The 24611-nt window shown below is 34.6% G+C and overlaps 3 protein-coding genes across 6 annotated transcripts; 1 reads left to right on the top strand and 2 right to left on the bottom strand.

Annotated features, from left to right (window-relative positions):
- Nucleotides 1-448: 448 nt before the first annotated feature.
- Nucleotides 449-2564, bottom strand: LOC141696263 (uncharacterized). The gene is made up of 4 exons (XM_074500428.1): nucleotides 1721-2564; nucleotides 1459-1543; nucleotides 1099-1333; nucleotides 449-856 (listed from the first exon to the last, which is right to left on the bottom strand). Exons 1-4 carry the CDS (start codon nucleotides 2562-2564, stop codon nucleotides 449-451), a joined length of 1572 nt encoding a protein of 523 aa, XP_074356529.1.
- A 2314-nt stretch (nucleotides 2565-4878) lies between these two features.
- Nucleotides 4879-13539, top strand: LOC141697015 (uncharacterized). The gene is made up of 9 exons (XM_074501194.1): nucleotides 4879-5273; nucleotides 5894-6091; nucleotides 6349-6471; nucleotides 6606-6643; nucleotides 6724-6877; nucleotides 7813-9382; nucleotides 9561-11656; nucleotides 12401-12513; nucleotides 13089-13539. Exons 1-9 carry the CDS (start codon nucleotides 5169-5171, stop codon nucleotides 13300-13302), a joined length of 4611 nt encoding a protein of 1536 aa, XP_074357295.1. The 5' UTR covers nucleotides 4879-5168; the 3' UTR covers nucleotides 13303-13539.
- A 1738-nt stretch (nucleotides 13540-15277) lies between these two features.
- Nucleotides 15278-22781, bottom strand: LOC141695137 (uncharacterized). Of its 4 annotated transcripts, XM_074499392.1 has the most exons (9): nucleotides 22473-22781; nucleotides 20904-22338; nucleotides 19986-20104; nucleotides 17884-17926; nucleotides 17327-17802; nucleotides 16937-17243; nucleotides 16407-16572; nucleotides 16112-16211; nucleotides 15278-15686 (listed from the first exon to the last, which is right to left on the bottom strand). In XM_074499392.1, exons 2-9 carry the CDS (start codon nucleotides 22080-22082, stop codon nucleotides 15569-15571), a joined length of 2508 nt encoding a protein of 835 aa, XP_074355493.1. In that variant the 5' UTR covers nucleotides 22083-22338; nucleotides 22473-22781; the 3' UTR covers nucleotides 15278-15568. The 4 variants fall into 4 exon arrangements, with proteins under 4 accessions (XP_074355493.1, XP_074355490.1, XP_074355492.1 ...); XM_074499389.1 differs by having other exon boundaries at nucleotides 17327-17926; XM_074499391.1 differs by having other exon boundaries at nucleotides 17327-17926; nucleotides 20904-22188.
- Nucleotides 22782-24611: the final 1830 nt, after the last annotated feature.

Genomic DNA, 24611 nt, shown 5'->3' with positions numbered 1-24611 from the left:
TTTATATCCTTTCTTTCTCTGTTTGATTTTTTTTACTCATGCACACACTTATTTGATTTATATGTATTAATCGCAGATTGTATTCACACTCTCTAACATAATATTTTTGTTAACATTTCAACATAATGAAAATATTGTGTTTTTAGACTAAAAATCTATAAAATCGCTATAATGATATATTTTTTCCCGCTACCTAGGCTATTACTTTAAATATGTTTAAATGTTCTAAAAAACTATGAATATACAAGTGTATTATATAATTATCATGAATTCATATAATTAAAAAAGTAAAAATAAACACCTTTAAATAAACAAATTTAAGAATTTTATTCAAAATATATTTCTTTAAAAATATTATATAATATTAAAAAAAATTGTGCATCAGTGCGTCGTACATGTTTTAAGTTAGTATATATATATATTTGAAATAAACGCACTTGCAATTTTATTACTTATCAGAATCAAGCATACATATGATAAAATCTGGAGCAGTGTATAACCACTCCGTAGGACCTGACATAGAACATGAAACTCTTGCTAAGCAATGAGCTACCATATTCGCAAATCTATGAGTAAACAAGACTAATACTTCATCAAAGTATTTAAGTAAATCAGTACAATCTTCAACGATTGCATGAAAATAAGTATTTCCCCGGCTTCCATTAACCGCATCGACCAAGAGTTTTGCATCACACTCGAACACACACTTACTTCTCTTCCAATCCTTTGTCCAGGTTAGGGCCTCCTTTAGACTTATGGCCTCTGCTTCTCGAGGATGATAACTACCTTGAACTACATTGCTTCCGGCACGAAGTAAATTGCCCCATTCATCTCTAATAACACATCCTACACCCACCTGCCCAGTTTCTAAAACACATGCTACATCCTTGTTTATTTTGATCCATCCAGCTGGTGGTTTACACCACCTTCGCTCCACTGTGAAATGTTGTGTTGTTCTTATTTCCTTCCTTCCCTAGCTTTCTGCCATTCTATTAACATGTTACTCCCTTTTGACCTTAACCCGAGCGCCGACGTGTTAAGACGGTTCCAGACCCAGTTATTTCTACGTTGCCAAAGATTCCAGCACAGTAAACTAACCATCATGATTTGTTCGTTGCCTCCTGCTTGGAATATCCGTTGCAACACTGTCCAGGCCGTATCATTTGGCCGAGTTGTAACGAGACTGCTTAGCCTAGAGTCTTCCCATACCTCTCGTGTAAAGCAACACTGAAATAAGACATGAATATCCTCTTTTACATTCCTCAGGCACCAAGAGCATACTGTAGGCAAATTAACTCTCTTCATGGCCAGTGCATGGGCTGTAGACAGACAACTACGACATGTACGCCATAATAAATTTAACACTTTTCCAGGCAGCTGTAAACTCCATAATTTCTTTCAAAACACTCCATCCGTGCATTCTGCTTCTCCTACCAGTCGTCTATAACAACTTCTTACAGTAAATTCGCATTTGTCATCCGGTTACCAGAACCAAGAGTCTTCCCTTCGCCTGCTTGAGATTGGAATCTGTCGGACAAGATTTCTGCATTTGTCATTTAAAATGTCATTAAGAATATCTTCATCCCATCCCCCCGAGTCTCATCAAATAAACTCTGCACTGTTCTATTTCTCAGCTCCTCTGGTATTTCAATTGTTAATAAGCCATTTTTTAAGCTAGGTAGCCAGGGGACTTTCCAGATTTTAGTACTCAATCCATTACCTATCCGACGACGACATCCTTTGCGAACCACATCTTGCGATTCAAGAATGCTTCTCCATACATAACTGGGATTGGCTCCAATACTTGCGTTTAAAAAATCTGTCTTTGGGAAGTAACGAGCATGCATTAACTGTGTTACTAGGGGATTTATGTTATTTACCAGCCTCCATGCTTGTTTTTCCAGCATTGCAACATTAAACTCATGCAACTTCTTGAAACCCATACCTCCATCCTCTTTCACCGTGCACAACCTTTCCCACGACATCCACTTGATACCCTTATTTGCACTGCCATTTCCCCACCAGAAAGCATTCATCGCCTTTTCAATTCCATCACATATCTCCATTGGAATTAGAAACATATTCATCCAGAAATTTGGGATAACCTGGGCCACAATTTTAAGTAATACTACCTTCCCTGCCTTTGAAATAGGCTGATTTTGCCATCCGTTAAGCTTTTGTTGCACTCGCTCGACCAGAAAAGAGAAAGTTTCGTTCTTTTTACGACCAACTAGCATGGGCATTCCCAAATAATTGCTCGGGTTTTGCTGATCAGAAACACCCAAATGAGTACATACCTCTAGTCGACTTTCTTCATTAGTGTTGGGAGATAATGTTACGCCTGACTTTGCATAGTTGATTCTCTGCCCTGAGATGTTTTCATATCTGTTCAGAATTCTTTTCATGACACTAGCTTCAGCTCCAGATGCTTTAAAGAAAAAATAACAATAGTCCGCGAAAAGGAGATGAGATATAGTAGGCGCCCCTCTTGCAATAGTACATCTGTGTAAAAGGCTTGCATCCTCATTACGTCTAATAATGGAACTTAAGCCCTCCGCACACATAATGTATAACTATGGTGATATGGTATCACCTTGACGTAATCCTCGTTGTGGCACATTTTCTCCAAATATAACCCCATTTTGCAAGAAACTATATGACACGGTTTGCACTAGTTTCATAACCTTATTAAATCCAACTCGTAACAAAACCAAATTTTTTCATCATATTTCGAACAAAACTCCACTTCAATCTATCATAAGCCTTTGAAATGTCAATCTTTAAACCCATAATACCAGATTTGCCTTGTGTATGCCACTTCATATAATGATTAACTTCAAACGCAATAAGCGCATTATCAGTTAACATTCTACCTTCTATAAAAAGCAATTTAGTGTTCATTATATTTAATTGAGTTATAATCAATTAACATATTACATATTACATGTGCCATCTTATATTCAATAAAGGTTCGAAATATTTATAACGCAAACCTCTATATTTTTTGTGTCATGAATACAGTTAATTATAAAGTTCTACACTAAATTGTGTTTGATATATCAAGTTGATCATCAATTTTAGAATGATATCAAAAAAGTCGTTAAAGATAGTTATGCATATACATTTCTTTAATTTTCTTCAATTTTTGATTACCAGAAAATGCTATTGAACTTAAATTATTTAATATGACATCTATGTGATTAGATAATATAACAGTTCTATTTAGTCATATTAATAACATAATGACGCTACTAAGTTTTAGAGTGTTATTTCGAGTGTAATCTGTAGATGACATTAATCAATTTTTTATACTGTTTTTTAGTTCAATTACCAACTTGATACATCAAAGTTACAACTCGATAATTAACCCATCATGAATATCATCTCATTTACAGCGGAATCTCCGTTCCAATACGAACGGCAGCGAGTCGGCACAGTTCGAGTTTGATAAAAATCAATATCGTACCGAATTATTTTTAAAAAAACTAAATCAGAACCGAATCGAATGGAATCCAAAAAATATTTAATTATTTATGAGTCATTCTTGATTATTATAGTCTGGTTATTAATTATATATCTCATTTTATTTTTATATTTTCAATACAAATTACTAGATTTATTTTATTAAAAATCTAACCAACTACTTATCCATTTGAACTATTTTATACTTTATCCATTTGAACTATTTTATATTTGTTTACTCAATTAAAATGAGTTATTATCGGATCATTTCTCAATTATATAATGTATAATGTAAATACATAATGACATTATATTAAATATAATATATCGAATTTCAGTTTGATTCGGTTCGAATTGGGTTTCAGGGTATTCGATTCGAGTAATTTGGTTCGGTTGGCCTAAAAATTAAACCCGAATCAAATTCAATAAATTTTCAAAAATAAAAATCAAACCCATAACCGAACTATAAAAATTGGGTTTATTAAAAATCGTTCAAACCGATTCGGTCACGTATTCGTCAATTCGGGAAATTTTGCTGCCCATACTTTCCATTCACCTGGCGTATTTCAATAGCTTTTAGAAGTCGTTTGTAAAATGTCGATATTTTAGTCTATATTTGAGCAAACTGCGAATATTTAGGATTCTCGTGCAACTTATACTGGGGGATAGAAACTAGAATACTGCAATTCATTTTTATATGAAATCTGACAATGCGCATTTTTTTTTAGTAGTTAGTTAGTTATACATTTGTGTGCGACAAGAAGCATGTGCAGGGATTGAAAATACAGGCATTAACATAACAAAGGGACAAAAACGAATGCAGTTAACAGATGCAGTCGCATTATTAGAATCATAATTTATTCATAGGTTTGTATTTGTAAGTAAAATTTAGATATTTTAAAATTTAATTGAATTTTCTATATTGATATTGTGTCATTATTTAATAAGGATTATATTGTTTTAGTTCTAGTGAATGGACAAAACTTTTTAATATTAATTTTTTCTTTTCTAAGATTCTTTATGATGTATTACGGTGTAGTTGTGCATCAATTATCGCACTTGTACATGAGAAACTTAAGTATATAAATAATCTGAAATATTGAGATTCATATTTCATAGATGCAGTTTGATGCAACATGTTGTCCTTTGAATTCTAATATATGCAAGAGCGATTTTTTTAAAAAAATCTTATATTTGAAGATATAAACACCAAAAACGATTTATTTTCCGGAAAGAAAAGTTGTTAGTAGACGAAAAATAGATTGATACGTAAAAGCAAGAAAACATGAAAAAAAGATGGAGGGCTGAAGTAATGGACAACTCATATTTGGCAAGTAAATAAAGAAACAAAACTAACTACAAAAGGAGTTGATATGATGATATTAATAGTTGTATTTTACTACTACTACTACTACTCTACTGCCACTGCACCTAACATAACAGCCAACTCATCCCCCCTCCCTTCTCTCCTCTCTTATATATCCTCTTCTAACTCCCACATATATCACCTTCTCTCTCTCTCTCTCTCTCTCTCCCTGAATATCTCTCTGAATCTCTCCCTCTCAACTCTCCCATTTTCTACACACTACACTCCACGTCCTCTCTCTCTCTCTCTCTCTCTCTCCCTCTCTCTCTCCCTCTATGTAAGTAATAACGGACAGAGATAGATTGATCGTACGTGTGTATCTATCTATCAAACCACAAAAATGCTGAAATTGCATAGACACAAATCTAATTCAAGCTCTGATCATCACAAATCCAATACTGATGACAAATTTGACTTCAAATTCTCCAACATTCAAGCTTTTCAGGTCATTTTTCACTTCTTTTCTTCCTATTTTTTCATATGTTAATTCTGTAATTTTTATTTTTTATTTACCTATTTTACTGCATTATATTGTGATTATATGTTTAGTTATGTAATCACTTTAATTGAAGCTTAATTAGTTTAATTTTAGATATTAATTTAATTAACTTAATAAACATCGAAAATATTTAATGTGTCTAATGTTTAACTGTTAGAAGTGTTGAATTAAACACTAATTCATATTTACAGTTATGACTCGCGCGGTATTGTCTTTTCGTAACTTATGGCACAGAGATTATGAATTTGTGATGCAGTTATGAAATCGATGTTACATTGTAGTTATAGCTGGCATTGCTAGATATGTAACCTTGTGCGATGTTATACTCACATTATAATGTTAGTCAGCTGTGTTAGTAAATCATAACAGTCTGAAAGCTAGTGTAGCTTCTATATGATCAGCCTCGACTACGAAGGATTACGTATAGCTTGGTTATGATGTTTTTTTTTTAATTTCAGTTTTGGTTCAGGTCCTTGGAACTAGAACTGTTGATTAGCATTTATAATATGATAGTTCTAGGAATTACAAATGTTTTTGTAGTTTGTTAACATATATATAATAAGCAGGTACCGAAAGGTTGGGATAAGCTGTACGTGTCTCTTATCTCTGCGAAGAAAGGGAAAACTATTAGCAAAACAGGGAAAGCATTGGTGCGGAATGGAAGCTGTCGATGGACGGAGACTTTATTGGATTCAATATGGGTTGCACGAGACAGTGATTCCAAAGATCTTGAGCAATGCCTCTTCAAACTTGTAGTTTCCATGGTATGATGTCTGTGTTGACAAGTTAGATTTTATCGTAATGTCTATTAAAGTTTGCATATAAAATCCATTTTTAGCATGCCTAAACTAGTTTCATATAAATATATGAAGGTGGAAGTTGATGTGTCATTATTCATATATGATCTAATTTTTTACCCTGCTATCAAACATTTCACATTTTTTATCTACGTATCTATATGTATCTCTTGCCTCAGGAGTAATTGATTATTATGTAACTATTACTAGTGCTTGTATGGCAGGGATCAGCTAGATCCAGTATCCTCGGGGAAGCTTCAATCAATCTGACGGGTCATATGAGTTCAAAGGTTTCTGTCCCTGTTTCACTGCCTTTGAAAAAATGTGCTCATGGGACGACTATACAAGTGAGTCATCTACATTGTTAATAATCGGTGCTGTAAAATATTTTGGTGCAATAAGTAGTTCAGTCTTCAGTGTTAAACAATGTACATTAATGGATTTGATTAATGAGAATTCAAGCTTGTTTTTCTTTTTGTAGGTTGAAGTTCAGTGCCTGGCACCAAGAACAAAACTCGGGTATGTCAGTCAACATACTTTAGCTTCTTTTTAGCCCCAGAACAAAACTGAGGTTTGTGACAGTCCTTATATTTTTTCAGGACTGAAAATTGTAACGAGGTGCATTCAGTAACAGAAGATGTAACTGCAGATGATGACATAGATAGCATGTCAAATGGATCCAGCTATACATTTACCAAGAGTTTCGGGTCTTCTTCTGGTAACCTAAGTCATCGGGAAGAACATGGAAGCAGGGTATGCAAATAATATTCTAATTATATGGCTTTTGAAATTATTTTAGCATCTGCTGAATTTTTATTTGCTTCTAGCTGTGCTCTCCATAGTCAAAGTGCTAGTTTTGTTTTGTGATTCTTACTTGTAAGTATTGAATTTTATTAGATCAGTTATGCCTTTAGTTATGAGGAACTTACATGTCTTGTTTCCTATAATTTATCTATGATGTTTGTTCTTAACTGAACTTCAAGTGCAACTGTTACCTTCATTTGTTGTTGAGACTTGAAATCTGGCCTGTAATTCTGAATTTTAGGAAATATGAGACTCTTTCTGTCCTATACATTGATATACTGCATCATCAGCAACCACTTGTAAGATTGAACAAGTGCAAAACTCCAGCTTTTTATTTGGAGGGGGTTATATTTTAGCTTCTTTTGTTAATATTCTATGTACATAGCTTTAATTTTGTGTTAGCTACTGCATTGACAAGAAACAGGAAATTAATTCATTGCTTTACCTGTGAGATACAAAATTTTATCTAGAGAACTAACTTGAAAGTCCAAAATAATTTGGAGCCTATTTGATATAAGTCTAAATCAACTTTTGTCAACTAAGATATTATACCTTAAGTATGACTGATAAGTTGAATTTTGTAGAAGTTGTACGGACATACTTAACGTAAGTTCATGTAACCATCAATATCAGTAGTACAGAAAGCTAGGCTCTAAAGAAATCTTGGTCATAAAATAATTTTTTCATGTAAACAAATTTTACCCTTCAGTCTCCACATATCTTCTTTCAGTGATGTCTTTAATATTTGATGGGTGATTTTTTGACATTCAATGAACATTAGATAGCTTGGTTTTGTTGCCACATACCTATCATTTAGAGTACTTGCAGTGGTATATAGTGCTAATTTTTTTTAAGTAACACATATATTCCTCTTGTACTTCTAGGAAACAAGTTTCTCAGTTGGTTCTGAGGACTCTTTAAGCAGAGAAAGCTTCTCCCCGCAAAGTAATATAAGTGGTGTTTTGGACAAAGTGATTGGGCGACAAGATTCCACCGGCTCCCAAAGTAGTGCATCTTATGGATCTTATCATGTCTATGATTCTTCTACCTCAAATCAATCTCCCTATCATTCAGGAAAGATTCCTCAAAACCAAAGAGAAGACTCAAGACACATGTCACATAGTATAGCAACATCACCTTTACAAAATTCTGATTCCTCTAATAACTTTCTTGAACCTGAAGAAGTCAAAACTGAAGAACTTAGGGCCGAAGCTGGAATGTGGGAACGAAATGCTCAGAAATTGATGCTTGATATAGAACTTTTGAGGAAGGAATTCAAAGACCAAACTAAACGCCACACAGATCTGGGTCTGGAGCTTTCTTCTTCACAAACAGAATGTGCTCATTTGAAAAAAGAAATCGAACACCTGAAAGAGGAAGCTGCGAAAAAACAAAAAGATCACGAGAACATAAAACTTCACGCCCTAGACAAGGATAGCATCCAGATGGAACTGGAAGATGAGATAAGATTTCTTAGAGAATCAAACGGTAATCTTGCTCTGCAGCTGAAGAAAACTCAAGACTCAAATCTTGAGCTAGTTTCAGTTCTTCAGGAAATGGAGGAAACTATTGAAAAACAAAAAGTGGAAATCGAGAATCTCTCGATGAATAATTCAAAATATGGTAACACAGAATTTGCATATAATTCTGAGCAGAAGGACATTGAAGAGGTTAGAAGTTCAACTGAGCAAGTTTCAATGGGGAAAATGTTGAAGTGTTCTTGTGATGCAGATCCACGGAGTTGTATCGAACACATAATAACAGATATCCACACTGTGGTGCAACATGAGAAGAGATTAAATTTAGAGCTCCAGCTACAAGAATTGCAGAAAACAGAAACAGAAAATCCTTGTGTTGGACAAACCCCAGGAACAAGGAGACATGCGATTGAAAGGGAGCAAGATTTCAAGGCTCGAGATTCTAAAGAAAACTTAAGCAGCAAACCAACTGTAAAAGTGGATATGAATCTGGAAGCAGAGTTGGCACGAGCTCACATCGGTCAAGAGTTGAGGTTACCAGATCTTGACAAAATAGACAATCTTGATTTAATTAATGAAATCGAGTCCTTGAAGGAAAAGGTTCAAGAGCTGGAGAGAGATTGTAACGAGCTAACAGATGAAAATCTGGAGCTTTTATGCAAGTTGAAAGAGTCAAAAAAGGATCTTTCAGGCGGTGGCAGTTTCTTAAATTTTTCATCAAATGACAATCAAGAAGATACTTCTCGTTGTACATCTAGCTCTGAAGAGAGAAATCTTGAATCACAAGTACAATTTCAATTTGATGTTCTTGAAAGTAAATGTCGTAAGCTGGAGCTCCAGTTGCAAGGTTCTGAGGATAAAGTTTGTTATCTTGATAATGAACTCCAGAAGAAATGTGCCCAAGTAGAGCAGCAGGAATGTAAGATTGCTGCACTGCAGCAAAAGTTATCAGGTCAAAGACAAGAAGAAACTGAGAGTCAGTACCCTTCTCCTCATTCTTGCACAATATGGCCTCCTAAACATTACTGTCACTTGCATGTGTTTGTGTTCTGTGCTTGTTTATATGGTTCCTTTTTTGCTTATGATCAGAAAATCAAGTATGCACACAGCTCACACTTATGCTAATTCTATTGTTATGTTCTTGAATATGGCAGATGATCCAGTTCAACATATGCAGGCTGAGGCAGTTTTGGACAATATAGTTCCAAGAAAGATTTTATTGGACAATAAATCGGTTCCATCGGAAGAAAATCTGCAATGCCATGAGGACGAGGTTGCAGTGAGAGTAAATTTACAAAACTTGGAGGAGATTGATGATTTGAAGTTACAGACACTTCGGCCTTCTTGTCAAGGACTCGAAAATCTTCGTGAAGAACTGGAACTGAGGGTTGCTGATCTTGGGGAAAACCTTTTGACAAAAGACTCTGAGATAGAAGAACTTAAGGCGGACTCTTTATTGAAGGAAATAGAGATTGAGGCTTTACGGCATCAACAAGGTGACTTGAAAGCTCATATTTCTGATCTACAAAAGTTAAAAATTGAATTGGAGGGAAATATTGCAGCGATGAAACGAGAAGGTAGTAGCATGACCTCTGAATCTTCAAATATCGTAGAGAATGATATGGTGATAGTCAAAAACAGTACTGATTCCCATACTTTCGCATATAAGATTGTTGAAAAGAAAGTGATGGAACTCGAAAACTGCAGACATGAATTAGAACTCAACTTGTCTGAGTTGGAAAATGAAAATGTTCAATTATCAGAACGTGTGTCTGGCTTAGAAGCTCAACTAAGGTACATGACTGAGGCAAGAGAGTGTAGTCGCTTAGAAGCTCAACATTCGGAAACTCAAATAATGAATCTTCAAGATGAAATCAATAGATTAGTTAATGCAGCAGAGGCACAAAAAGTTGATATGAAACACAAGTTGCAGGACATGCAAACACGCTGGTTAGAAGCAGAAGAAGAAAGTGCATATCTGAAAAAAGCAAACCCAAAATTACAGGCTACCGCGGAAACCCTTATTGGAGAATGCAATTTCCTTCAGAAAACAAATGGAGAGCTTAGGCAACAAAGATTAGAATTAAATAAGCTCTGTGGTGTATTGGAAGCAGAACTAAAAGAATCACAAAACAGGTTCTCTGGGCTTGTAATGAGGATTGAAGCTTTAGAAGCAAAGTTTTCTTCAATGCTTTCTGAAGTTTCTTCGAAAGCGGAAATTTTAGCTTCAGAACTTGATGCTATTCGTGTCCTGGACAATAAATATATAGAGAAATATGATCTTGGGGAGAGCTTGTTGAATCAAATGTACTTGGATAAGGCGGCTGAAGTTGAAAAGATTCAGCAAGAAGTAGCACATCTTAGTAGCCAAATATCTGCTACTCATGATGAGAGAGAAAAAAGAGGCTCTGAAGCAGTCTTAGAAATGCACATTTTACGTGCAACTAATGACAAGCTGGAAGCAACTCTTCAAGAAGTCCGTGGTAAATTGGAATTGTCTGAAACGAAGCTTAGTGTAATTCAGATGGAAAATGATTCAAAGCTTATAAATCTGACTGGGGAACTGGCCGTCTCTAAAGATAACTATGAAATTCTTGTAGGCAAGCATGAAAAGCTATTGGGGCTATATGAAGATGTCAAGGATAATGAAGAAAAACTTAAAGGCACGGTTGATAAGCTTGAGTCCCAACTAAAGTTAACTGATTGTGAAAAGCTACAACTTGAAGAAGAAACCTCCAGCCTTAGGACTCGATTGCAGCAAGTCTCATTTTTGCAAGAGGAAGTTCTAACTCTCAAGACCTCAGTTAATGAAATGAAATTTGACAACGAGAGACTGGCAGCTTCACTGCAGTTGATATCAGGGGACTATGAAGAAGTGAAAGCTGAGAGGGACCAACTAATTAAGAAAATCTCTAGTATGCAAAATTCAATTTCTGAACTAGAGGATACCAAACGAAGTAAGGTTGCTTTAGAAGAAAAAATCCTGCGGCTAGAGGGAGATCTTAGTGCCAGAGAAGCACTATGTGCACAAGATGCTGAACTGAAAAATGAGGTTGGACGAATTAAAAGAACAAGTAGTCAATTACAGTGGAAAATAAGAAGTCTTGAAGAGGAGAAAGAAGAATGTCTTGATAAAGTTCGAGCACTTGAAGAGGAACTGAAGCAGAAGAGAGAATTTACGACCACTGGTGATCAATTGCCCAGATCGTTTGGTACATACACAGACCATGAAGCACCGAAATTTTCAAAGGTATGTATCATTCATTTCTTGTTTTCTTGTTTTTTCTTAATTTATTTTATGACAAGGAATAAGTTGTTGATTTGCAGATAAGAATTGAGAGAAATTTAGTTCAGTGTCAATCGAACTCAATGGATAGACAGTACGTGGTAGTTGAAGATTTAACATTTAGCATTTTCTAGTTAACAAAATTTCACAACCAAAAATGTGTTACAACTTCATTATGTAGATTATTTTAGACCGAAAGTTTTAGTTTCCACTTCTCATTTAAAAATTATTTAGAATTAGTTTGCCTTGTTCCAACATTTTAATAGATAGATATAAGTTTTGCTCTATATTACCATCATTATACACAAATACACAATTTTAGTTTTAAGTGATTTAATGAGGTGTGATTGAAGGATTTGTGTTTTACGTTTACCCTGTCCATATTTGTTTTTAGACCCCTCATCTATTGCATCAGTGCTCTATAAAAATACTTCTCCAAAAAAAGAAGAAGAAACAAAACTTAAGCCTCCCTCAATCCCCCCTCCCCCCCCACTTAAACCTCCCTCAATCCCCCCCCCCCAAGCCAAAGTCTTATTGCAACAGCCTCTTTACTTCTAGATGTAGGGGTAAGGTTTGTGTACATAATACCTTCACTAGACTCTTTTCCGAACGAGACATACCAGGCGTGCTTGGTTTGATTAACTGTACCGGAATATTTATTCCCTATCTTTGTGGTATTTTACATTTAACTTGATAAATCACTTGCAGGACGGAAAATCTTTTACTTTGGATGATGACTTGACTTCAAGGATCCAATTTCTTGAAATTGAACTTGCAGAAGCCTTGGAAGCGAATGATATGTATAAAGATCAGCTTAAGCGGTTAGTAAAAAATAACTCTATGCCATGATAAAGTTATGATCTAAGTTGCCGAACTTAGCGCAGTGAATGTTGTCATGATATACCAAGTCTGATGCTCTGAATCATTGAAAATAAAATTTAAGAACACGCTACATTTTATTGAGCCTTATTTTAACAAATTGAGACATGATTTAAAAATAAAATAAAATAGACTGAGACCATGCTGAGTTCACATTTATTTGCTGTGATTAATGAAATCTTGTTTTAAGTTTATTTGCATGTGCAACCCACTAATCATATCAACCACCGCACATTAGTGAGCAAAGTCGGTTGACTCTCAACTATCATATTGCTATTAGATTATTGCATAGATGTCTTTTTTCTGATGAGACCTAATACTCTTTCCTTCAAGTCAAATCTCCAATTTCCCCCACAATGTGCCATTTAGAAAAGAAAGTTACCTTACATGAAATGCTCAATTCGTTTGTATCAATTTTCATTTATGTTTTTATCAATATCTGGCAGCTAACTACAGAGACTAAATTCCATCCATAGTAACCTAAATTGACTCTCCCACCCTGATTTTTGTGGTGCAGTATGTTGTCAGACAGCTCCGGCATTAATGCCGACAGCAAAACAGTTGACAAAGAGAGTGATCAAAGAATGTTGTTACTGGAAACAGAGTTAAAAGAATTACGTGAGCTCTACCTCCACAAGAGTCTCAAATGCGCAGAAGTTGAAGCTCAGAGGGAACAACTAGTAATGAAGCTAAAGACATTAAATGGTCATAAAAGAAACTGGTTTTCATAAAACATAGAAGTTTAGTAATTGGCGGACACTCATTAACACAAAATCAATTCTACACTCATACTAACAAATGTATATTATTATTAGACAGTAGATGAGCTTTTGTGTACAAAATAAAGTCGGAGGTAATGACATTCTTGTGCCGAAGATTTTACACCTGATTTACTCGTGTGCTAGATTTTAGATGAGGAAATTACCATACCAACTAAAGAAAATCGGGTTCTATCCAAAATCTTTCTACTTTATAATCTTAGTTGTAAATTATCTTTTTATGGGATGAAAAAGCTACATATGTTGATAAAAGTGCAAATATTTTAGTTTTTGTTCAAGTTGCGTTGATTTTTTGCTCAAGCGCTGTCCATTAAAACTTAGAGCAAGTCTAACAGGTGTCCTATACGATGTCCTGAATCAAAATATAGGGCATTTGACAAAAAATGTAGTTCCAATAGTGTCTCAGTGATGTCCTATATCACTAGGACAACCTACTTGAACCTTATTTTTAAGACACATCTTCACTTGTTCTAAGTTATATTTTATAATAAATTTTCATAAACACTCTCTTTCTCTCTCTACCATTTATTATATTTTAATGATGAAAGGAATTTTTAATAATAAAATATTGAATATATAGTAAGAATAAGGCACATTGTTGGAGATGAATTTACTTAAACATGTCCTAAGTTAGTAGGATATAATATTTTATATTATATATAAGGCTTGAACTAGGACATTGTTGGACTTACTCTAAATAAGTGGAGATTGAATCTAAAACAAACACTATCCTGAACACCCACCTACAAAAACAATGCTTCTTTTCTTATTATATGGATTTTTTTTCTTAGAGGAGAGACACCAAACAAACATATACCAATATACGTATATCATTCATAAAGCAAGAGCGGCAATGTTTAAATTTTCACAATATGACCTCTAACTAAAGTTGATGGTGAGAGTGACCTGTCTTAAAAGTAAAAAGAAAATGGCAATTATATACGCAAATGTTATCTCTCCAATTACAGTAAAACATTTATAAATTAATATTATCGGGATAGGAAAATTTTATTAATTTAGAGATATTAATTAATCGATAAATTAATAAATTTTAATTTATAGAGTTTTTTATATAAAAAAATATATTTGAATTATATTAATTAAATAGAATAATGTCATATAGAGATGAGTTCAAAAGAAATTTTGAATACCATTTGAAAATAATGTTTAAGATATTACTCAAGATGGTATAATTATTTTGGAACTAGTTACACCTAAGAGAGAATTAACGCATCAAAGGCACTCAACAACTTTTAACTGAGCAACTTTTAATGCCGTTGAACACACATGAACTTTTGTATGTAAAAAGGAAAATTATTGTTGAGGTTGAAAAGTATTTAAACTTTATGAAAACACAATTAACAATAAGAATCATATCTTTACAAAGTTGTAATAGAATTTTTTTTATTAATTACTATGAAGAATTGTTCATTTACCAAGTTATTGGGACTATATCTTTATAGGAATTTTCAAAAACTTATTACTACATTTTATTAATTTTTCAAAATTAATTATTTTTTACTCGGACCAAGTGGAGACTGAGAAAAATTATTATATTAAAAAGGTTATTAATTTAATTTATAGAGTATTAATTAGGTTTTACTCTATGTACACAATGTTTCCTCAGCAAGATACAAATGTTACCTCAGCACTAAAATAATATAGAAGCTGTTTAAAGACTTGACTTATAATATAAAAACTCTTTTACTTGGGGATAATAGTCTTGTTCAATTTTATGGCTGCAACCTGATCCCCCTCGTCAAAATTTGTATCTAGTTTTTGTACCACAAATCTTAGAGATAAACACCAAAAGCATACATAAGGTGCAAGTGTTCATAAGGTGCAAGTGTGATCAAAACCAACAAGGGGAGGAAAAAAGAAGACAAAAATAAGCACGATTCAGTGACCACATGGGAGGAAAGGAGGATAAGAAAATAAAAAATTATATATACAAAATCAATGTACCAAGTCCCAGTAATTGTATTACAGGAAAGAATTTTCTCGTAGAATTTTATTTACGCGTGGATAAATATACCAATTGCTATTTCAATTACACAATGCAATGCATTACACATAATTGAAGAAAATAGGGACAAAACAAGAAAATCTACATAGATGAAACCTAGGGAGCTTGCAACTATAATTAATATTGAAATTTCTTCCTGTGCCAATCTTCATCAGTAAATTTTTGAGTTGTGTTTATTATTAATTAAACTATTCACAGTATGGAGTAAGCTCGGATGACCTCAACGATAGGCGCCCGACACAATGGGCACTTGCCTCCACCACGCACCAACTCATTGGCACACTTTGAACAAGTGCACATGTGGCCACATCTGAAGAAAGAGAGTATCAGCAACCAATCAATTACAAAAGGATTGTAAGTTACAAAGATTTGTATGCTTGCAAGTTGTATGTAACCTATTTCATCTATAATATTAATATCTCATTAAAGTATGAAAATGCACATATATGAGCAGATTGGGTGACATCTTCTCAAGCAACACTTGTGATGTTCATGTTCGGACTCACATCTATGTCGGTCAATACAAGATATAGAATGCTTCTTCAGCAGCCCTAAATATTTGTGTAACATATTCTCTTGTGAACAAGCACATTACATACAAGGCCTGACACACTGTTCAGGCCTGAACCCTTAAGTGCTGCTAAAGAGACACTGATCTAGACAAGATTTATGATGGATCATACTTCAGATACACTCACAATTACATATAGCCATGTAACTAGGTAAGCAGCGTACCTGTACAGTAGCGAATCAATTTGGCTATCACAACAAACACAACAGGTTCCTTTTCGCACATGACCCCATTTAGAACCATCAACAGAAGTCTCAACCACTCCTGTAAAGAACATATAAATGTTAATTTTATCAGGCATCATATCTATTTAAATTAATTTCTACCTTTAAAATTTGAATTTTTTTTGTATAGAGATTGAAAGAAAAGAGAGATTAAATATCTGAATAAGTATAACAATCAGGAGCTTTAATTCCTATCCTATGAATGTAACGATGATAAACGTATTATTATTACGACCTTGTCCACCAGATGATCGATTCAGAGCAGCAGAGACTTCTTGTCTGACTGAACGTTGCAACTCCAGTTGCATATCCATGCAAGCTTCTACCATCCTCTGCACGTGGCTCATTCCTTGCTGAAGCCTTGCCATGTCGGTTCTTAGATCATTGATCATCTCCCATTCCTTTGTCAAATGTTTCAAATTAAATTTTCAGAGTTTTGTTAGAAATGCTTAGAAAGAACATGCAACAAATGAATTTAAGACTGGATTAAAATAAAAAGGCCAAGGAAAAGGATTCACAGTTTAAACTTCTAGTTGAGGTTACTGGGGAGATCAATGGAATATTATAATAATCAGCTCAATCTACTCTTAGGAAAATGTATACGGCCAAGTATAAAGGTGCTCGCTGCTCAGAGTATTTAATTTAAGATATTGCAATTACGGAACAGGCTCCAGAAGCACTTGCATGTAAAGCCTCTAGTTTCAAACTATGCAGAAGATCTATAAAAAAAGAATATTGTCATATTGATAGAGAGTGTTAGCTTACAAGTTCAGAGCGATGCATGCTATGCCTGGACCAATTAGAATGATGCAAATCCTGGTGCCATATAGGCTGTGGTGGGGGCACCGGAGGCGATGGAAGTACTAGTGTTGGCCTGCCAGTTCCACCATGCTGGTCCTCATTCTGCCCATCCCTCTGCTGATCCTGATCCCGCCCTGGTGAAGCAGGAGTAGGCAAGTTTCTATGAAGATCCCAGTCAATTGGAGCACGACCCTGCCTTTCAACATATGACTGAATTAACTGGTCCAAACTCTCACGAAAACCACTTCGAAGAAGATTAGAAACACTTCGCCTACAGACAGCAGAATATTTGATTTGGTGAAGTGTTCAAGAAAAATAGCAAAGATTTCAACAGAAGACATTTAAGCATCATACCTGCTTAAGAGTTCCCTAAGTTCCATACTATACACATTATCATCATCAGGTGGATGAAATCTATTAGGTCTTCTGAATTGAGCGGATCTCCGTATTCTTGGGTGATTAGATGTCTGTCCTCTGGACCAATTTGCAGCAGGACTTTCGTGCCAAATTTCACGTGTTCTCTGGGGATGACCTGCCTCTCCATCAGTTCTTCTTTCTTGGGGCCAACTATTAACTGAATTTTCCTGCCAATTCTGATCCATATCAACAGAAGTCCCCACCCCCCATTCATTGAGCTCATTAAAAGTTGCTTGTTGCCAGTTTTCTCTCTCATCTTCAATAATCTGCTCCTGCCAATCACCTCCTTGATTTGCATCTTGTTCATTTATACTTGGGGCACCTGTGTTTGCTTCCAAACTTTCAGCTTGCTGGGGAATGTCACTTTCCTGACTCCCAAGTTGTAGTTGCTCATGGTTTTCATGCTGAACCTCCTGTAGAGGGTTTGCATAAGTCTGACCGCTTCCATAATCAGTGTTGTTATTGTTAGATAAGGGTTCAGAATGGCTGCTTACTTGACCACGGACAATATTTTCTAATGTGGAGCGAAATCCGTTTCTGCTTGAGAGATGAGAAACTTAGGTTATATGGATTTTTTCAAGAAATTAATAGAAAACATACATAAGTAGATGAATGTTTACATTTTTATAATTAACTAGATGGAAAAAATATGGTTGTGGAAAAAATGTCAACAGCTATGGAAAGAACATCGCTTCTTGACGTACAAATCTGCTAGAAGTTACAAAAAAAGTTACTTAGTCTACTTGTACTGTGAATAAACTAACCCTAGATACACAGCTCATTTTTCTCTCCCTCCTGCCAGACTAAAGATTGCCTTGCAAAGTTCTTTAATCTTAACAGCAAGAACAAAACTTTCCATCTTCGGCACATATACATATATTAAATATAAAAAACTTCAGTCCGTAATGTATTATCGATCTCCATATATTTACAGAAATTATTGTCAGAGCCTGGTTAAATGTACCAAGGAGCTCCTCAACTTCAAATCTAGCACATCTTGAAGCCTACATCTTCACTTTTCAAATGACTAGATGCCTAGGCCTACAACATAAATTAAGCTAGTAAACATGAAATATATTTCCTAAAAATTAATCTGATTTCTTGCACTAAAAAATTTTGTGCTGTTCCAAATTTCTGCCAAAGCTTGTTATAAGACATGATATCATCCTCTGCATGACTAAATAAGGCATGTACTAAACTCGACAACTTAACATAACTATACAAGGTCAAACAAAGGCGAGCCCAAAAATAAAGTGTCTACAAGCAATATTTGATATGTCATCACTGTGTTCTTCCGAATATGATGGAATTATTTAATCATTGCCACTTTATTAAAAAGAGGACCAAGAGGACACAAATGAGCAGTTTGAGAGATCATCAGAGCACATTCAATCAGCAAACGATGTGAACTAGGATAACCAAGTCACACCACATAAAAGAGGCATGATAGGTTCGTAAAAGATAGGAAAGACAAGGGAGTCATGAGAGAAAAAATTATTTGAAAAGCTATTTCAACCGTCTATTTCAGTTCATCAGCATAAATAGTGTACTTTTATTTTATTTTTTAAGAAATAAATTTAGTGTATATGCTGCTGAAATCATAGATTAGCTTTTCCAACTTCCGTGGAACATCAAAACACAAAGATAAGAAACTGTCTTCAGATTTCAATTCCATACAGTTGCGTCTATATAACCAATTACTGCCTACTAGTTTTTCAGGAGCTCAAATATAGTGAGAGGTCTGAAGTTCAAACCCGTAACCCCAGATTCTCGAAATTCAATTTGAACATAAGGTTAAAAATGCTATATAATGCCCCAAAAAGCCAACAATCCTGCAGTCAGGTATCAGCTTTGGTAATTTTAGTCACGCTTCGCCACACATGGAGCTTCTTTAACTCTAATAAATTAAGTTGACGAAGAAGGAAGAGGAAGAGGAGGAGAAGACTCTTAGGGCCCAAGATCGAGCTAAACGATATTAAAACATTGTTAAACTTTAGTTGGTTGATGTCCAGTGATCTATTCTATTATGTATCATGCCTAAAACTAGCAACAAATTTGTTTCATATTGTGTGCAAATGTGTCTTGCTCACTTTGTGAATTCGCGTCTTTCACAACACTACCTGCACTAGTGCAGAACCTCGGATTTCCAGAATTACTGCGTAAAAACCCTTTGGTTCTTTCATGTGTCATCAACAAGTGAGGTGGTAACCATCGGGCCAGTCCTTCAGTTAAGAGAATACTCTACAGTTTTTCTAGAAACTTCATTCTACTAATTATGTTTTCAAAACCCATTAATCCAGCTTTAATGGCTGAATATTCAGGGATCATCTTTTTAGAATATCACTCCGGGATATAATCACAATTCAGACACAAACATGCGCATCTCTTCCATGCCTCAGATAGCTACCTTTATTTGTGTTCTATAAGTTACTTAAATTAGCAAGGCTTGAATGAGGGCGCTAGGTAGCTTACACACCTCTTAAAGCCAAACAGACAAAAGTAAAATGAAGCAAGTCAGCAACCATCAGACTTATTGGTTTGATCACACTCTTAACTAGAAGAAACTTAAGAACTAGCAACAGATGAATAGCATTACCTCAAACCAGACACAGTGTGGCGTTGCCGTAACTGAACTAATTCACTTGTAGCCACTGAAGGTCGTATTTCATCCTCTACAGGTCTTTCATTCCGCAAGAATCTGCCTCTGAGTAATGACTGTAAAAACATGCATATGTTCCCGATCATGAGGTACATTTTGCTTGAAATATAAATAAACGTTTAAATTCATTTTTACTCCACACGTAAAATAGGAAAACTAATTCACAAATGTCTTATTTTTTAATAAAAATAATCAAGATTTCTAAAAGTTTCTTCTACTTCATATAATTTAGATAGGATAATAAAAACTGAATTCACTGGTTAACTTGTAAAAAAAACAGTACATTAGATTACATTGAACGGTACCAGCAAAATTGTATTTTTGAACATTTAAGTATCTCAAAAGACTAAAAGATAGTGTGTATATTACAAAAAAAAAAAATAAAGTTATGTTCAAACTTTATAATTTACAGCTAATTATCAATTTGCTGGACATACATCACATGGATACATTTTAGATTATTTTTACTGCAACATGCTAGATAGCTACAAGCTGCCACACATCTACCAAGATCATTGCAATACCAAAATTTAAGGTTCATTTCATCACTTCTTTAGTCAATAACTTTCAAAGTAATAAATGCATGAGTAACATGAAGCACAAACAAAATTTAGAACACCCCTAATCTTTCTCCTAAAGACAATATATAAGCTATACCTATACAGGGGAGGGGGGGTTCTACCTACCTTAACTGGTATTTATATTGCTAAATGTTAAAGCCCACTCGATTAAGGCCATTGCAAAACTAGTAACGTTAGATCCAGCACCAGTAGATAAAAATTTTTTGGTTTTCTAACACACAGTAGGACAAAATAAAACATTTGAAACTGGATCAAGAAAATTTGAGTAGCAGACCTGTATACGACTGCGATGAGCAAAATCAGAAACAGCCCGGTGCTCCATTAAACCCTGAAGTTCCCTCTGCCTTTCTCTTTCAATCCTCACTAGCAAGTCAATTACAGCTTGCCTACCACGCAGCCTTAACATGTCCCTTCGAATATGCTCAGGCTGGTTGTCATCGTGGTCCGTAACTGAACCTTCACGAGAACCCCCAACTTGAGCAGCTGGTACTGCAACTTGTTCCTCCCTCCTACTAGTACGCGCTCCTCTCTGCTGACTTGTCATTTGCACCCACTCCCTCACAACCCTCACCCTTTCCCGTTCAGTTTCACCAAGCCATTCTGCTCTCGGACTATCACTCCTCTGTGCAACATTTGGTGAAGGATCACTGATGCCACTCTCCATCCATCCCCGTACAATATGCCTGACCCTTTCCCTCTCAACTTCACCAAAATCAGGGGATGTCTCACGACTAGAAGTGTCGTCATCCCTGCGTACAACTTGAGGTTCCATCTGCCCACGAGACCAGGTCCCATAGTCACGTTCACTCCCACTAACATCTTCCAAACTGGCCTGATTCTCACTTTCCCGGCTTTCTGACATATTTGTAGCAGAGACATTCGTGTTCGACTCCACACTTCTCCGTTGTCTCAACCTCTGCCTTTCTCTAACTCTAACACGGGCCCGATTCAGCGCATGTGCATCTTCCAACTCCCTCCACATCTGCAAAATGGAAGACGCCTGTGTATTCGGTCTCTCCACATTACCTTGCCTCCTCGAAGTTGGACTCTGAGACTCTCGTAAAAACGAAGAATCAAGCATTGAAACAGTATGCAGACCAGCCAAAGCCATCAACTCGGACTCCCGATTCCTCCTCTCAATCGTCGTAATCATCTCCTGAGCTTGTCTAGCCGCCCACCTGCTCAAAATCTGTGAATGCCTCCTCCTCGCAGCAGAAGATTCTGCCAAATCATCCCCCTCAAGGTCCGACCTCCTCCTCCTCCTCACAAGCTGATCCCCTTCATTATCCTCATCCTCCGTATTCCTGGGGGAGCTACACGACGTAAAAGACATGCACTCATCCAAATGTCCTCTCATCAAATCCTCAAAACCACACTCAAAATCATCACAAACATTACTCGTACTCTCAGGCTTCTGTTGCATTTGCTCTCCTACATCCGTCACATCTGTCATCTTCAACAATCAACCCCCACACCGCCACCAACACACAAGTCCTGTCACCAATCACCCCCGACCTCACACAAACGCAAAAGCAAAAATTCCCAATTTCTCCCTAAACCTAAACACAAAATGCTCCATTATTACCCTAAAAAACTGATCAAAATCCACAACCAGATAATCAAACCCTAATTTCCTAATTCCAATACAACACTTGTCTTAATTCGAAACAATCAGCGCCTCAAAAATGTGGCAAGTACTATTTCAAAACCTAATCAAATCATAAAAGAAACACCAATTCAATAAATTCAAAACATCAAATTGAAGAAAATTATACAATCAAATCGAAAAACCAAGATAATAAATGATCAAAAAATGTAGAACAGAGAGAGAGAGAGAGAGTACCTGTAAAAAGGAGTACCTGATATATCGAGAAGAGTGCGGTAGAAAAGAGTGCCTAAATTGACGATACAAAACATGTATGTATAATAGATATCTGGATAATCTATTTATAGATAATACAGAGAGAGGGAGAGAGGGGGAGAGAGAGGGTGTATATGAGTGTGTGTTTGTGTGTGTCTATATATATAACAGGATGCTGGAGAAGATGGGAGAGATTGTGTGTGGAGAGAGGGAGAGAGAGAGGAGTTTGTGTTTTAGTTAAAGATTTGTTGGTGTAATATTAGTAGGAAGTATCTATTTTTGAGGATAGCAGGAAATGAAATGTTGTTACCTTCCTTGATATTTTTATTATGTCTTCTTTCGATAGGTGTTGTGTATATTGATATTGACTACTCATCCACTCAAACCTTTCTTCTTACTTTTCTATTTTTAAATTTGAGTTAATTGCACTTTCTAATACTCAACTTTAATAAAAAAATAAATGTATATTAGAAATTTGGGAAAAATTGACTGCCCCCTTAATTTATATTTTAGTATTTATTAGGCACTTCTTTTCATAATTTTATTAAATTGAATAGGGGCAAACTAAAAAATTTAGCACATTTGGAAGATAAAATTTATTTTGATAAATTATAATACTGAATTTCGGGTTTTGCCCATGTCCGATTTAACAAAATTCAGGGGTGCATAATGAATTCCCAAGTTGAAATATATGGGTATAAACTGAGTTTTTCAAAATTATGGTACAAAATTATTTTTGAAAAAAAGTAAAAGGGTGCAAAGTGCTGCTAACCCTTTAAATTAAGGTAAAAGTTTCAAGGTCACAATTGGATCTGTGGGTTGTAAAAATAAATCGTTCAAGGGATCCATAATAAAATATTGTGGAAACCTTATGCAATGATTCATTGTGTGTACTTTCACAATGATTTATTACGAAAGTTATTTCTTTCTTTAATTATTTTAAAATAAAAATAGCATCATTGCATTATATTTAAATTAGGTTGTCAATATTAAATAGTTCAACTATAATAAATATTTTTTTAAAATTTAGTAAAATTACGTATCACCGAATAATAAAATTATAATTGGAATATAATAATACTTATTTCATATTTATTAATATTAGATTATATCGAGAAACGTACATCATGAGTTTATGGATCAAAAACCTTACCGGGTACACGTTTCTCCAAATAATGTAATAATAGTAATAATTAAACGAGTAATATTTAATAAAAACTATGATTTTATTATTTAATAAAATATATTTTTACTAAATTTATAAATTACTTTTTGAAAAATATAAATGTGAATATAAGAAGTCCACTTTGGAAATAATTTATTTATTATGTTTGAAAAGACTTATACGTGTTTCAAATTTATATGTACAAAATTCTCAATTTCAAAGAAACTATAGAATTTATACTCAAAGTACTTCATTCGTGGTTATGAAGTGTTAAAATATTTTGATACATAATTGTAATTATTCTTTTTTATATGGACTTTATATCATAAATATAACATTCTAAAATTTAAATTATATTTGTTAAATATTTTTTTTATATTTAGTGTGCTTTTTATAATAAAAGGTAAAATAAATAATATTTCTGTTTAAAAAATTTCAGATAATGATATTAAAAATTTATATAATATCAACAAGTTGTATGAAATTTATAATGGATTTTAAATTTATTTTTTTTGCTACAGAAAAAATTATTAAAAAAAAAATCATTATTTCTTGTCTTGCGCAATAATTCATCGCGGAAGGTCCTACCGCAATGATCATTGCGGAAGAAACGGTTGGCCCTGAAGTAAACCCTAACCAACCATGCTTGGAAGGGGACCCTTAAATTAAACGTTAATTAAAGAGATGGAATGATTAAAAAAAATAAATAGAATATATTCGGTTTATCCTGGGTACATGTCCATATTCTTAAAATATGAAGTCTATTTTCGTGAAAACATCCGACTTAACGCACAATCAATAAATTAGTGCATAATAAACTATAGAGAATAAAATCAACTATTAGTTTAAACAAGTATATTTTGATTACAATATTAGTAAAATAATATCTGAACATGTGACATTCTTCACACGGGAGTTACCTGATGCATTTTCGTGTCAACACACTCTCAATATTC

This window comes from Apium graveolens, chromosome 11 (genome assembly GCF_009905375.1).
Source record: "Apium graveolens cultivar Ventura chromosome 11, ASM990537v1, whole genome shotgun sequence".
NCBI classification, from domain to species: Eukaryota; Viridiplantae; Streptophyta; class Magnoliopsida; order Apiales; family Apiaceae; genus Apium; species Apium graveolens.
This window is presented reverse-complemented; position numbering and strand designations above follow the sequence as displayed.